Below are 15,867 nucleotides of genomic sequence, written 5' to 3' on the forward strand. Positions count from 1 at the left end.
AATTTTAATTTGATTTTTGAAATGTGACAAATTAAATCATCACATTTTCAATTTTTACAATTTCATCTTGACAATTTTTTTTTTCGGTCATCAGAGTGCTGAATTGGAGTTTACGAGGATATATTAATAAAAACGACATAATTTTTATGAGGGCTAAACGACGCCGTTTCATATAATTTTAATCAAAAAAAATTCTCAAATTATAAAGAGACTGTACTATATATCATGTATTTGAACCAAATTTCCAATATTCAATAATTTTATTGCAAACGATGTTGTAACATGAATATTACGTGGCAAACTAATCCATGTAACTCTAACTCAACAATCTGATGATCGAAAAAAAGATGAAGGAACGGAATTGCAAATATTGAAAATGTGATAATTTAATTCGCCACACTTCAAAAATCCCATTAAAATTGTAATTTTAAAATAATTTGTAATTTTATTTGTAAAAACCCGTAAAATAAATAGTTGTTGTTAATTAACGTTGTAAGCAATCAAAATGAAATTTTTTTAAGGGCAAAGGTGCAGATTCCCCCCTGTAGTCCACCCCCCTAGAGCTTTTAGCCCCCCAAACTCGGTCAAAGCGCGTTGACCTCCCCAAAGTCCCGGAAAAATGGTGCAATTAAGTCCAAACCATTGACGGGCGTTTAACGCCGTCTTCAAATTTTTTTTTTTTTTATTTTCGCTGGGCCCCACCGCCAACAACCAAAATACGCGGGCTTTGTATGAAAATAGAGGAGACGAAGAGTTTCTTCCATTCCATTCCAAAACTAAGAGTTGCAGAGGGCAAATCGACGAAGAAGAAGGGTTCGTTGGTTGCGGTTCTGTCGATTCCTATCACTAGTTCCAAATTAAATCGAACTAAACTCTGGAAAAAAGGTAAGTAATGGCTAATCTATATCTCTCCATTTTTTTTTTCAGAACATGCATGTACTGTGGGATTGAGATTCTGGTTGGTGAGGGATTATTTTTCATTTGGTGTATGAAAGCGCAACATAAGTTATGTTGTTGCTTTTTCCTGTTGTTGTGCAGCATGTCGAATCCTGAAGTTATATTTATTTTGAATTGGTGGGGTATATGGAAAAAAAACGATGAGAATGGTGAATGGATGTATGACGGTTATAACCATAAGGAGATTAAATCCTCAGTAGAAAAAATGACTTTAGATAGGATCGTATCTGAATTTGAGGACTGTTATGGTTCTAAACCTAAACTAGTGTATGCGGCAGACGTAGATTATCCCATTGATAAGGGTCTAGTTCCCCTAAGAAATCCTAAACAGTGTCATAAGGTTCTTGATTACCTAGAATTACTTGGCTATGAAGAGATAAATTTATTTGCAGATCATGAAATTGATGTGATGCCTACTTTTGTACCACTTGAGATGTTTTTAGAAGAAGATGAAGTTCTTGATAAGGGGGTTGAGAATACTGATGCTAGAGAAGATTAGGATGTTGGTAATGAGTAGGATAAGGGATAGGAAAGTGCTTGCTGATCACTGGAAGAGTGAATGGTGCCCTAATGCAATTAAACTGTTTGAGGCAAATAGGGCAGCTAGTATGGATTGTAATGTTCTCTGGAATGGTGACTATGGCTATGAGGTGAAGGAGGGAGATGACAAGCACATAGTATTTATAGATACTAAGAAGTGCAGTTGTAGGATGTGGGATTTGAGTGGCATCCCATGCCCTCATGCCATAGCTGCCTTTCACTCAAGTCAGTTGGACCCTATGTCTGTGATAAGTAAATGGTACCATAGCTCGATGTATAGGAAAGCTTATGAGAATGCTATACAGCCAATACCTGGGAAGAAACTTTGGGATTATCAGTTTAAAGATTGCATTGAAGCTCCACCAGTTGAGAAGAAGATAGGGAGGCCCAAGAAGAACAGGGTAAGAGCTCCAAATGAGCCCAGATTGAAACACAAATTGTCAAGGATTGGTAAAACACAACACTGCAGCATTTGTGGAAGTGCAACCCACAAGAAACATAACTGCCCTAACAGGCCTACACAGGTATGAAACATAATTTACTTGCATTAAAGTTATTGTTAACTGCCCTAACAAAATCAATCACAGGCTTCAACATCCACAAACATTGGCAAGAAGCAGAAAGGTCAAGTTAGGGGAATTGGTCTATATGTCAAGATGGATACAGGAAAGCAGATTCTAAATGTAAGTTATTGTAAGTTTACAACTGGTTTTCATGATTTCAAGAACCATTGCTGAGAGTGAATGCATTCTGATCACAGCTTGGAGGATCACAATCAATTGTGATCAATGAAGGCTCACAAAATGAAGCAGATCCAATGACAAGGTTCCCAATACCAAACGAAACAGAGATAAAGAAGCAAAAGAGAAAGAGAGGTGAAGGCAGCTCCACTGGAGACACAGTGCAGGGAAAGAAACAACCAAGAAAACCATTCAAAGCTCCAAGAGTGCAGACAGTGGCTGTGGAGCAACAACAAGTCCTCAGAAGGAGTCCAAGAGGAAAGAATGTTATCTCAACTATTGGCTCAACAACCACTAGTTGAGCTACCATTTAGAATTTGTGTATTGACAGAGCTTTGGGTTGTTTTCTTTTGTTTGTTTTTGGAATTCAGCTAGACAATGAGCTTCCATATTATGTTTTTGTTTCAAACTCACAGCTTATGACTATGGCTTGAATTTGTTGGGAATGAATTTGCAGTCAATTTGGTGTTTATGTTTGTGCATTTATGTTTGTGCAAATTTGGTGTTTATGTTTGTTGGTAATGAATTTGCAGCTTATGTTTGTGCATTTAGTTTTCTGTGTAACAGGGGAGATTATATTCCCTTAGTATCAAATGCTGAGAATGAATTTGCAGCTTATGTTTGCAGCTTCCATACTATATTCCCTTAGTATCAAATGCTTATGATACAAAAACACGATACATTGAAAATTCATAATATAACAGGGGAGATTATATCATTCAATTAACAACAGCAAGATACATTAAGCATCATTCCATAGCATCAAAATAGAGTGGAGATTTACAGTAATTTCCATAGCATTTCACAAAGTTCATGCTATATAAGAAGCTTGATTATCACACACCATGAAATAATCAGAAAAATGCAAAGAAAACGGCTTCTCCTTCTAACACCCCTTGACTCTTCTTTCCAACTTGCAATCACTGACCAAAGATGATCAATTTCAGCTTCCAAATCCATGGGGGGCTTCGAAGTTTCATGCAGCTTTACAAGCTTGGTGTTTTCCTTCTTCAATGCATTTATAACTTCCCGACCTCTTTCACACATTGGTTCGTCATACCAATCAAAGAAACCACAATTTTGGGTCTACAAATTCAAAAATTGAGTATTAGTTCCATGTTTTTCACAAAAACAAAATGAATGATAAACAATTGATGTACCTTCCAATTTCGACACCCGTAGAACCTTCTCCCAGGGTTCTCATCGGTCCATGAAGTCATTCTCTTAGCTTCCAACCTCTTGCCTTCAAATTTACAACGACAATGCCTAACCTCAACGTCGTTCATCATCTGCTGTCTACCACGCGACGAGGATGACCCGAATCCTGAGCTGGAACTCATGATAATAGCTCGAATCCTAGTATACTCAACAAACCCTAACCCAATTGCAGAAAATCTTGTCGATTTCTCTCAATTTCCTGCAAGATCGTTCGTAAATTAGGGTTCCTACTATTTGAACCCTAAATCCTAAATATAATACCGTTGTTTGGGGCGGTGGGGCCCAACGAAAAAAAAAAAATTGAAGACGGCGTTAAACGCCCGTCAATGGTTTGGACTTAATTGCACCATTTTTCCGGGACTTTGGGGAGGTCAACGCGCTTTGACCGAGTTTGGGGGGCTAAAAGCTCTAGGGGGGTGGACTACAGGGGGGAATCTGCACCTTTGCCCTTTTTTTAATGATAAAATTTCGATGATTAAGTTATTTTTTTATTGTTCTTTTACCCTTTTAACTGCTGAAATATAATATAATACCAAGTGTGATACACTGAACTTCAAGTGATAATTTATTTTATAGCCTACTCAATCACCTTTAATTTTTTTGATGAGGAGTAATATGTGCAGAGCAGAGAAATGATATAAGCCAGAGGAACGGGCTTCATCAGAGAAACGGGCTCCCGCAGAGAAGTCAGAGGGAGGGGTCTTATCAGAGGAACGGCCCACACCAGAGAAGCCATTCTCGCCAGAGCAACGGTCTTCGCCAGAGGAATCACCAGAAGAGCGGGAAAATCTCCCGCCTGAAGGCAATTTTACTATTATGCCCCTGACCACGCAAGACGCATGCTCCAGCAATGAAGTTACCATTTTACCCTTTACGTGTAATAATCTATAAATAGCTACCAACGTGTACCTTGTAAACTTACGCTATCTTCACTTATAATACTGCAGCAATCGGAATTTTGTGCTACCAACTTTATTTTACTCTCTCGATTCTCAAGCAACACTAGGTATAATTCATAGTTCTACAATAATCCATCGAGAAAATCTATACCCGTTCAATTATACTTCACCATTTTTAAAAAAAGAATTAAAAATAATTTCTTTTTTTTCTTCAGTAGTGTCTGAAACTCCAACTTAAAAGGGACATTTTATTTAATTTTGATAGCATTAGACAATTTCATTAAGGTGTTTCAACATTTCTCTCCAACACCCGAATATTTTAAAGCAAAAAATATGCAAAACTATTCAGAAGCAAACAACTTGTTATGGTATAATTAGATCTCATTATATTCAAGGGAATAATTACAGGGAAAAAAAAGAACATTGATCGCTGAATCAGAACATTCATTTTTTATCGAGAATTGAATGTTGTGATATTTTTATTAATTTTATAAGATATTATAGCTTGGTGCTTTCCATTAAAGATTCAATTAAATTTTTTAATTAATAGTTATCCACCAACATAATTTTAATAAATATTAGTTAATTTTCAATTAAAATGATCATATTACCATTACTTTTACTTCACTGCTTTTTCTCTTTTTATAGTCAATTTTTACAATCAACTATTTTTCTCTTTCCTTATCTATTCTTTTATCTATCTCTCCATTTATTTTCTCTTTTTCAAATCTAACTCTTTCCGGTGTAGATGTTTTTCTCCAACAACGGCGGTCATATTATCACGTATTAATTTTACCAAAAGTTCTCTTTTCATTATTTATTTTTCGGATCATCTTCCCTATATATTTTTCCAATGACTTTGGAGCTTCACTTCCTTCTTCAACTTAGGTTCCGAATATACTTTTTCGATCATATTTGGTGTTTAACTAGTTGATTTTTGTGTTTCTTCATAATTAAAAAAAAAAACTTATTTATCTAGTCGTGATATTTCGTTCAATTAGATGGAAGAGAATTAGTTATACTAGGCATGCTAGACTCGTACCAAGTGTTGTGCACCAGTTCTTGGAACGAATTGTATAAAAAAATCCAATTCATATCAATTGTTCCAAGTGTTGAGACGAATGATACGAAAGAACACCATTTGAACCAATCATTCCAAGTGTTGCTGATGTGGAGCAACTTGTCGTTGATTATTTGATGGCTAAGGATCACGAAAAGGGTTGTCGTCAGTAGGATTTAAATAGCCGTAACTTTTGGTTCGTAGCTCAAGTTTCCTATTATAATTCCTTTTTGGAAGCGGAAAGACGATTCAGAGTGAACTCATCGGGCTATGACATAAGTGGCCTTGGACCTAAATTTCTTCGTTTTCATAAATTTTTGGGACGAATGACACAAAAAACCTCATCTGTACGACTGTACCAACCATTTTCATTTTTAAGGCCTTAACCGATATTTTTTGACTCCATAATCGCCTTGAAATATGAACTCTTCGTCTTCACAAGAGATTTTTGTGGCCACCTGAAACACATCAATCAGAGTTATGTAGCAAAAGTTATAATAATTCTATAAAAACTATCATAAATAATGGATTCAGGGACATTCTCGTTCGAAATTTTAAAATCGACTAAAATTCATAATTATTGTTATTATTATTATTATGGCTAATTGCCGCTAAATCCATATACTTTTCCAATTTTTAACTTTTTCCCATGACAAAAAAAATCTACTTTAAAATCTATGAATTGAAAAATCAATTGGAAATTTCCCCCGGGTCCGATTTTTGGCCATCGGCGAAATGAGTCAGATCCTATGTGGGGAAATTCATTCCAAGTGATAAGTTTAATGAATGACATGGACTCCACATAAGATTTTAATAAGTGAAAAAAAAGAAAATTAAATGACAGCTATGTTGCGGTGAGGAACCTTCCCTGCACTGCACTGCAGAACATCCAGGCGGTGCTCATCAAGGCTGACCTCCGCGACGTCAAGGCCACCGTCCCCCTCAACGCCGACGTCTACAATTCCAACTTCGGCGCCCTTTTCGGCTGTAACTTCCGCAAGCCACAATGGATCCTCATGATTGCCAAAGCTCGAAAGCATCTTGTGCATCACTGGTTTATCAATTTCCTACTTTCTCTCCACTGGTATGAACTCTAAAATGCGAAACCCCCGTCCAAAAATTGGCAACTTCATCAAGCTGCTCTTGAGAACATACTTAATTTGTTTCAAACATCCTTTTCGTAGTGCAAAATGCCATAAATACATCCAATCAACCTCAGGTCCCAGCCCTAAATTAAGAAATGGAGATGAGCCTGAGAGAGAGAGCAGATGGTGGACGGCGACGGTGCAATCTCTACTGCTAATGTCTGTCGAGAGAAAGAGAGACAGATAGTCGGTGGGTTCCGCCAGAGAAAGAGATTGGTGTCTCTAGCGGCGAGTTCTGGCAGAAATTGAAGGAGGTTAGGATTTTAGGGATTTTTAGAATTTAGGGGTTTTGTTAGTGTGGAGAGATAGATGATGAGAGAGAAATCATATGGAGATAGAGGGAACTAAGATACGAGAGTGATGGTGGCGGAGGTTGCCGGAAATTGAAGAGAAGACGACGTCTTAAACAAGGAGAGTAAAAGAGTATTATGTGGCATTTAATTTTTTTTATTTTTTTTTAGTTTTTAAAATCTTATATGGCGTCCATGTCATTCATTAAACTTAACACCTGGAATGACTTTCGCCACATAGGATCTAACTCATTTCGCCGATGGCCGGAAATCGGACGCGAGGAAAATTTCCAATCGATTTTTCAATTCATGGATTTTAAAGTAGATTTTTTTTGTCATGGGAAAAAACCGAAAATTGGAAAAGTATATGGATTTAACGCTTATTATTATTATTATTATTATTATTATTATTATTATTATTATTATTATTATTATTATTATTATTATTATTATTATTGACTTACTTTAAGCAAATCTTATTTTAAATTTTAGACTATCCCAAAAATCTCTTATACATGCCGCACAATCGGGTCAACCCCACACTCAGATCATGACCACATTTTGATCTGAATCTGCATTTCGACTCGAACCGTGTAAATGATATTATTTTAAGTGCGGGTCAATCCGATTATACGATACACCCAGTTGTATCCAAGTTTTTGTGTATATATTAAGGGTAATTTTAAACACAGCCCCCAATTTTTTCAATTTAGCCTCTTGGTTAAAAAAATAATAAAAATAATTATAATTGTACTATTTTGCCCCTACAGCCTCCATTAAAAATTTGTAACAAATTATAAGTTTATAAAAAATAATTTGAAAACATAATACGTATAATCTTTTCACATATAAAATCATATAACATCATCCTGATCTAAAAGTACAAATAAATAACCCTAATAACTCCATCAGTATAGCCCCAACAAAAATTTAAGAGCGTGATTTTGCAGAAGATTGTGATTCACTAAAATAGTCAAATTTCCTATATCACTCTCTACCCAATTTTCATCGATCAACAAAGGCACTCAACCATTACTTCTGGCTTCCTTCACGACTAAAAGCTATAAGTATTGACATTTTATTTATGTATTAAGGCCATCCACAACCCCATTACGTGTTTAAATTTTGAATTCAAAAACAACATTTCATCTAAGATTGTGCTTATGGATAATTATTTTTTGAATCTAACTTACCAGATCAATTACTGGGATGACAACAAGGTGAGAAATAGGAATGGAATATATTTAGATAAAACATCTCTGAATTCTTGCTCCTCCTTCTTCTCGCGCTAGACGGAGAAAACGTTGTCCAACGTCACAGGCTTCGACTTTTTTATCGGGTTGCAACATCCGGATCGGTTCGTTGAGTCCTTCGTTTCGGGCGCCATTGTCGGAGCTACTGGTTCTAGACAATTGGGGTGCCTCTAGATTCCCGTAGTTAAATAATAGGGATGGACAATATTGGGGATCTTCAGAATTTTAGAATTGTGGAAATTGATGTTCATGCCATGATATGAAAACTATGGAATATTCAGTTTTTTCCACATCTGCTAGAGAGAGAACGTGATAAACGGTGGAATTGAGCATTCATGTTCTTCTCCATCCTTGATGTTCTTAGATTTTGAGACGGGGGCTGTACAGATGAAATATATTTCATTTGTTTTTAATACTTATTAGATTAGATTTAGGATGGGGGCTATGACTTCTAGATTATAAGTGTAATTCCTTTAAATTAATATTGATAAAGTAATTAACTCATTATAAATTTTAAATGAGTTTATAAGGGTAAAATAGCACAATCATATTTATTTGTATTATTTTTTGAAATAAAGGACTATAGTGAGAAATTTGGGGGTTGTGTCTAAAATTACCCCTACATTAATAATGAATAGTTTTAATATGTATGATATCTTTTTGATTCGGTCAATATTAAAATTAGGTCCGATGTCAGACAATTCGATTATTTCCATTCGGTAATGTATATATATTTTTAAAATTCCAAGCAAAAAGTATTTAGTAATAACTACTCCACAATATTGAAAAGAAATCTTCAATTAGAAATTGATTTCCGAAAAGTATTTAGTAATAACTATGCATTATTAAAAAGGGAACTCTAATTTGAAATTGATTTCAAATCAATTTAAATAAAAAATTTATAAAGTAAGGATAAATCAATGTCATAATTTATGTAAAATTTTAAATCACTATATAAAAAAAATAATTATCCATTAGCCTTTCAATTAATTTTTAAATTTCTTCATTTTTTTGAGAGGGTAAATTTCTTCAATTTTAATTTCTTCATTTTTACTTATTTTGTAGATAAAGCATATATTTTTTATTTAATTATTATTTTGAGTAAAATATGTAATATATCTTCTAAATGAAATATCACAAAAGAAGCTTTAATTCGATATATAATGTTTACAAAATTAGGTTTAAAATGAAGAAAATATAATAATTTAAAGTTTTAATATATTAAATAATTTATACTTTTACGTAATAGAATTTTTCCTTGAAGTTAGAAACCTTATTTTAAACATTTTTAATTTCTCTTTTTTTCTTAGTTTTAATATATAAATTTTTAAATTATGTATTTTATTTATTTTATATGAAAAACTATTACTATAATATTATGTAATTATTATAAAATAATAGTATATATTATATATTACTCCATAATTTATTTTTAAAAATATTAAATTAATAATATTTTAACCATAACTATTAACCACGTAGGGCTATTCTAATTTTTAGTTGAGAGTGAAACGAGCGAAAGAAAGAGAGGGCAAAAGAAATTGAGGGAAGCTTTGATACGAAAATGGGAGATGGAAATAATCACAGTATGTGGGGCCATCTACCGCTACTGGTGAGAGCTAGCTCCAAGGAATCGGTGGAATACATTCTCCAAGCCCTCTGGCGCACCCGCCGCACTGGTCTCGACGCGGCCGACCGCCAAATCTTCCGCGATATTCTTCAACTCCCCAACGACTCCGACCTCGACCCCGTCAGTAATTTTCTCATCCCCTATTCTACTTTCCAGCTTCAATCCGCGCCAACTACGTTATTGAGTTTTTCTAGTAGAAATTCTTAGTTACGGTATTGCGCGAGTAGTATATGCCTTGAATGCTGTTCGTTTTTTATGAGATGGTTTCGATGTTGCGGGTTGAAGAGCGTTGATTACGGTTGCTGATGGACATGCTAATTTGCTATTTGTTGCTGTACTAGTTGCTCATGAAGGGGAAAAGGGGATTTTTTTTGCGTGGGGAAGCCTAATAGCTAGTCTTATATTATTGTCATTGCTATACTGGTGTTGTGATTTTGAGTGACGGTGAAGTACAAAGGGAAAAGGGCATTCTCTGCCGTAGTGGTTTTGGGAGGTGAGTACAGTCTCTCCTGCATTGTTTTTTGGAGAGAATACTAGTAGTCTAGCACTTGCCTGATTCAGTAAGTTTTATACTAGAAAATAGTGCATTACCACCTTTGCTCGAGCATGTTCAAGCATTAGTGCATTTACCACCTTTTCTTAACATTCTCGACTTGGTCGAGCAAGTAGAGTAAAGTTCACAAGTTGAGTGATGTAGAACAACGATGTGAAGCTTCGAATCTATCAACTACCACTAAAAAATTGTTGGGATCGTTTTCGGAATCATTGTTATCGGGGTAACATTCTTCGGACGACGTTTCACAGCGAAGCTTCTACTAGAGAAGATGAATGGCGCGGCAAGCTTGTGAAGAAGACGACCAGCGCGGTAAGGTTGCGAAGGATGGGCAGTTGGTGGGCTGGCAACGGTGTACGATGGTGAAAATGAATTCTCAACGTTGGGGTGGCGACGGCCAGCGAGGAAGGGCGGGTGGAGGGGAGACGGATGGAGGGTTTTGGCTGGGTGGGAAAAATCCCTAAAACTTGTGAGGGATGGTTGGGGGGCTGATCCCTTTTTGCTTCCTTTATTTTCTTATTTTAATGACTTTGAGAATTTGAATAATATATATATTTAGATGGTACATAAGGATATAAATGTCCTACATGGGTATAATTTATATGTTTTGAAATAGGTATATTTTGTCTTTTGTTTTTGAGACTGGGTATATCCAATTTTCACCCTTTGTTTTATTGTGAGATGAATTTCAATTTGGTATGCAAGGAAAGATTATGTACTAACACATGTGTTGTCTAGCAAGAGAGTAAGATGGTTATGCAAATAGTGGTAGTGTAGGTATGCAAGAAAAAACTTGCTGCCTCTGAAAAATCATATACCTCTCTTCAACATAGAAGATGCTACACTGCCGCTTAGTCATTGAAACCACTCAGATTTTGTTGCGACTCATGTCTTCTTTTTAAGTCCTTTAGAACTTAATGAGTCCACTTTAGACATGTCAATGCTATGATTTGTTGCACTTCCTTTGTTTTTTTTGTAGTAATGCTACACTTCTCAGATTAATACAAAGGTGGGTCCTGTGTATGGTGCTCCTTGATTGAGCCGTTTGTGACTTCTTCTAGTGCTAGTGTCATCTTCGACAACATGACATTTGAATGGCAGATCACAATCACAATTGTTTCAAATATAATTATAATGGGTAGCTTAGCAGATAATACCTCTTTTTGGATTGTTCAAGATTGATTACTTCTCTTAGGGGGGATTCGGTCATGCTTATCTGTGACACAATAATATCATTATTACGGCATGACATGCAAACATCCTTCTCGGAATTAGCACCCTCAAAGGCTACAGGATTCAGAACCCCTAATATATGGGTGGGTCTGCACTATTTCTATTTGATTGCTGGCCGCTGCATTGCCTCTATATTAGTCAATAATCTTGTGCTTGTAAAATTCATTTTAGTTTAATTAACTTTTTGAATTCTCTGAGTGACTGTTTTCATGAGACTACATGCTATCATGTGGCTTAAACAATAAGATGGTTTGTGGAGATCAAGATTGGAGAGTTAGTTGGGGAGGTTGCCCTATGGGTTGATAACTGGCCTTGAAATAATTAGGTGTTCCACTTGGGTTAATCCTACAATTTTCATTTCGGGAATCAATTTTTTGGTAATGATTTCAAGGAGATTAGCATGTCAAAACAAGGTGTATCCTTCAAGGGATGATAAAGTCGCTTAAATAAACTATTATGAACACACTTCCAGTATATTGTATGTCCCTTTTCTGTATTCTCAAAGGGGTTATCAGACCTTTTATGGAAAATTATATGGTACTCCCTCCATACTCCAAATAGATACTCATATTTATTTTTTGGTCCGTCCCCCAAATAAATACCCATTTCCATTTTTGGTAAGTGACTAAGTGTACTCCACACAACTCATTCACAACAAAAGTAGGACCCTTATTCCACTCACACACACTCAATCAATTTCTTTAAACCTGTGTCATTCTCAAATGGATACTCATTTGGGGGATGGAGGAAATATTTCTTATGGATGGGCTGATGGTGATTCCCACTCTCAGATCCCTGTATGGGAAATAGTAGGCTTAACACAGGGGAGAGAATGGGAATAGGTAACATTTGTTTGAAAAGTATGATGTTGGTTCGCAATGGTGGTGGCTTTTTGGTGGAAGGGTTTCTGTGTGGAAAAAATTAATTGCTAGTACTTATGGGTTGCAAGATAATAGATATGATGGCTAGTAGAACAAATTTTGGGCCCTTATTCTTATGTAAATCTTTCTTTAATTTTCTTCCCACATCACTTAAACCCATGCTCCAATACCCACAGAAACTCTAGTGTTTTCATGGGTAAAGTACTGGCAAGCTACTGACTTGCTATGTGGTGTGGGTGAGAATTCTAAATTCCAAATATTCTTTGTCTCGGACTTGTGTGTGCTATAACAGACTTAACAGTATCTGGAGATTCAGGAGCATATACTTTCTTAACTGCCCTTCTGTGAGAGGTTTCTATGCTTCTGGAGCTCACTGAGAGTCTGAGATGGATCTTGTATGGATATCCTTTTAACGATTGATTTAGGGCAGTTCTTGGGAGGCAGAGGTAATGATTTCTAGAGGGTAATTTTTCCTATTTCATGCTGGTGTGCATAGCTTGAAGGAAAGTGAAAAATGTTTGAGGATAAAGAGGTTGCTAGGATAGAGTTAAGTTCAGTGTCTTTAAGACTGCAAAGGCATAAAGATTTCAGGCATATTCGTGTATCTGATTTTATTTTTAAGCATCAAGTTTGGGGTGTCTTTATTGTGTGTGGTTTTGAGTGGATATGTTGCCCACTTGTTGTAGACAACTAGACATTTGATTGTAATTTAGTAAATTGTATTTTTTCTTATCCAAAAAATAAAATAAAAAATACATAAGTTGCTGTATAATGTGTTTCTGCAGCTATTAGTGTGTCTACGAGTATTGATCCGGAGGTGTGTTTATGATAATGTTAATAAAGATGAGATTCAGAAATTGTTCCCTGCCGAAGTTCTGCCTGAGCTGCAAAGGCTATTGACACTTCTACTGCAAAAGTTCCAAAGGGAGTGGCGGCAGGATATTTCAAAAGATCAGGTGAGAGTTCTTGCATTCATAGTAAAGATAGTCAATGAAATGCTTATATGTTATCAACATAATTATTTCTTGTTCATCTCTTTTCATTCGGTTAGGTCATCTTGCCCCGGTTGAAGTCAATGACCTGGAACATGGCAAATCAAAGTGTGGAACAAACAGAGCCTGCTGCAGTGATAAACTTGCAGGTATTTTTTTCTAGCATATGAGATGAACTGCCGATTCTTGCAACATCTTTCTGAAGTCAAGCAATGATTTTCGCAGCTTCACGGTGATTCTCAGCCAAATGTGGGTGAAAGGGATGTTAAGTTCCAATTGGCAAAAGACACCATGGAAATGATGTTGAAGTCCATGTATAGTATAAGAGGCCAGCTGTCTGAACCTGTGAGTGTTACTGTAAATGATTGCAATTGCATTTCTTTCTTGTTTATATTCATGGCCAATTTACTATCCTTCAATCCCTTCTTCTCATGTCAGGACGAAACACCAGACAGACAATTAGTTCAGGATTAATGTGGTCTAGGTTTAAGCTCTAATATCAATCACTAGAAAGGTAAATTTAGTTCTTCTATCTGTTTCAGATTATCAGGATTCCAGCATATCTAGTATTGCCAATTGGGCTCTTCCCTTCATATCATATCGGCTTCTATATATCCTTTTTTTATGTAGTTCCTCATAAGTAATTTTCATACGCTCCCGGAAGTCATGGAGTTGATTTGATTTATGCACTGGAGACGACCTTCTAATCGTTTAAACTCAAATCTAAGTATTACCGTTGTTTTTCTTTTTGCAAGTTTATATTGTTAGGTTGTTGCCTGTATCATTGAGTTACATCGACATGAAAAACATCTAAAGTCTGAGCAATGCAGGGTCTTTAAAAGTTGTTTGTTCATTTACTTGTTGGTAACACTTGGTCATTATGGTTCTTTTCGCTTTGGAAATACACTATTTCGGTGGTGGTATATTTAATTAGGGTTTTCTTCTTCTTCTTCTTCTTCTTTAATGTATTTGGTAATTTTTTGAGTTTGAAAATGAGGAATCAATGTGTTGAGAAGACGGAGGAAGAGAGGGGGAATAAATGAGCAATTAATGGTGGAGGTTTAAAGACTCCCACCACCGTTTTTTTAATTGGAAACCCCAAGCCTTGAGGGTTAAAAATCAATGTAAAAAATAGCACATATTTGGCATGGGAATTTTGGTAGATGACAAAGGGTGCAAACTAATTTATATATGATCTAACTTTTCAAAAGTATATGGTCAACTGAAAAAATTCTCTTAAGTTGGTTGGAATAATATATTTACTCCTAAAATCTTCAATTTTACCATTCTCCACAATGAGATGCAAAAGCTTGCGGGTATATACTTTTTAATACTCTCTCCGTCCCAAACGAAATGTCCTATTTTTTTTTGGCACGGAGATTTAGAAATGTGTATAAAGTAGATAAAGTGGGTTGGTGAAAATTATTTAAATATTAAGTATAGAGAGTGTGTATTGCCAAAAAAGGAAACATGACATTTCGTTTGGGACAGCCCAAAAAGGAAAATAAGACATTTCGTTTGGGACGGAGGGAAGTAAAATATTTGCGGACCTAATTGTTAATAAAAAAGAATCAATTATCATGTCTTGATTTGTATTATTTTAACAAGTATTGATGCACTAATTTATTTGCTAATGATGTGATACTATTACATTTTGAGGTATAAATTAGGTGTATTGTATAATCGAGTTGTATCCTGACCCCGTATCCAATCCAATTCGCATCCTAATTCAAACCGTGTAAATGACACTATTCGGTTTATACAAATGACACTGCGTATAATGACACTGTATTTAATTGACATATTAACAAATATAAATGGCACTTCATGTAATCTATATCTATATATTATATAAAAGAGCAGTATAACGGTTATTTTTTTCCCACCAAAATTTCTCTCTCCTCATTTTCTTTTTTAGTTTGATTATTTTATAAAAAATCGTCAACTTTGATTAATAAAAAGATATTCAACATGGATGTAAATTAAAGATAACGAAAAGATCTTTAATTTGATATAAAAATTATAAAAAATAAGTGTAAAGCGAATAAGTTATTATCAATAAAAGTACAAAAAAATTCTCTCTCTCATCTTTTATCTCTCCTTTCTCTTTCATAATTTCTTTTAATTATCAATGAAAATCAATTAATTGGTAATTGAAATTTTATATAATTTCCCTCTCGTCTTTCTCTCTGATGGAAGGCTGGAAGCCTGGAAGCACCCCTCACCCCATTCCTTCTTTTTTCACCCACCATTATTTTATTTCTCCCCCTCTGAAACCCAATCCCATCGTCCTCTTCTTGAACACGCCTCTATGCCCACCGAAAAATCGAAAAACTTTCATTTTTCCCCCCTCTCGTTAACCTGCCGCCCGTCACCCTCCAACACTCAAACACCCAATATACAAGAAATTGCAAAATAACGGAAATTTCATCAATTACATAAAGAGAAATTCCATCAAATACACAAGAAAATCCAC

General features: G+C 35.4%; 2 protein-coding genes across 4 annotated transcripts; both read left to right on the forward strand.

The window, feature by feature from the left end:
- The first annotated feature begins 1,528 nt into the window (after positions 1 to 1,528).
- On the forward strand, positions 1,529 to 2,686 carry LOC131003458 (uncharacterized). Its single transcript, XM_057929927.1, has 3 exons — positions 1,529 to 2,021; positions 2,085 to 2,180; positions 2,258 to 2,686. Exons 1-3 carry the CDS (start codon positions 1,566 to 1,568, stop codon positions 2,537 to 2,539), a joined length of 834 nt encoding a protein of 277 aa, XP_057785910.1. The 5' UTR covers positions 1,529 to 1,565; the 3' UTR covers positions 2,540 to 2,686.
- A 6,902-nt stretch (positions 2,687 to 9,588) lies between these two features.
- Positions 9,589 to 14,244, forward strand: LOC131003479 (uncharacterized). 3 transcript variants are annotated; one of them, XM_057929964.1, is made up of 6 exons: positions 9,595 to 9,852; positions 13,185 to 13,355; positions 13,451 to 13,540; positions 13,617 to 13,736; positions 13,830 to 13,905; positions 14,022 to 14,244. In XM_057929964.1, the coding sequence occupies exons 1-5, from the start codon at positions 9,667 to 9,669 to the stop codon at positions 13,863 to 13,865; spliced, it is 603 nt and encodes a 200-aa protein (XP_057785947.1). In that variant the 5' UTR covers positions 9,595 to 9,666; the 3' UTR covers positions 13,866 to 13,905; positions 14,022 to 14,244. The 3 variants fall into 3 exon arrangements, with proteins under 3 accessions (XP_057785946.1, XP_057785945.1, XP_057785947.1); XM_057929963.1 differs by having other exon boundaries at positions 9,589 to 9,852; positions 13,830 to 14,244; XM_057929962.1 differs by having other exon boundaries at positions 9,589 to 9,852; positions 13,617 to 14,244.
- Positions 14,245 to 15,867: the final 1,623 nt, after the last annotated feature.

Source organism: Salvia miltiorrhiza, unplaced genomic scaffold (assembly GCF_028751815.1).
Source record: "Salvia miltiorrhiza cultivar Shanhuang (shh) unplaced genomic scaffold, IMPLAD_Smil_shh original_scaffold_217, whole genome shotgun sequence".
In the NCBI taxonomy this organism is placed as follows: domain Eukaryota; kingdom Viridiplantae; phylum Streptophyta; class Magnoliopsida; order Lamiales; family Lamiaceae; genus Salvia; species Salvia miltiorrhiza.

Excerpts from the sequence above, each read along its gene's own strand:
- LOC131003458 (XM_057929927.1), top strand. The coding sequence starts at position 1,566 with ATGGATTGTAATGTTCTCTGGAATGGTGACTATGGCTATGAGGTGAAG. Across the intron at positions 2,022-2,084 it reads GCCCTAACAGGCCTACACAG|GCTTCAACATCCACAAACAT; the intron begins GTATGAAACATA and ends AATCAATCACAG. Across the intron at positions 2,181-2,257 it reads CAGGAAAGCAGATTCTAAAT|CTTGGAGGATCACAATCAAT; the intron begins GTAAGTTATTGT and ends TTCTGATCACAG.
- LOC131003479 (XM_057929962.1), top strand. The coding sequence starts at position 9,667 with ATGGGAGATGGAAATAATCACAGTATGTGGGGCCATCTACCGCTACTG. Across the intron at positions 9,853-13,184 it reads ACGACTCCGACCTCGACCCC|CTATTAGTGTGTCTACGAGT; the intron begins GTCAGTAATTTT and ends GTGTTTCTGCAG. Across the intron at positions 13,356-13,450 it reads AGGATATTTCAAAAGATCAG|GTCATCTTGCCCCGGTTGAA; the intron begins GTGAGAGTTCTT and ends TCATTCGGTTAG.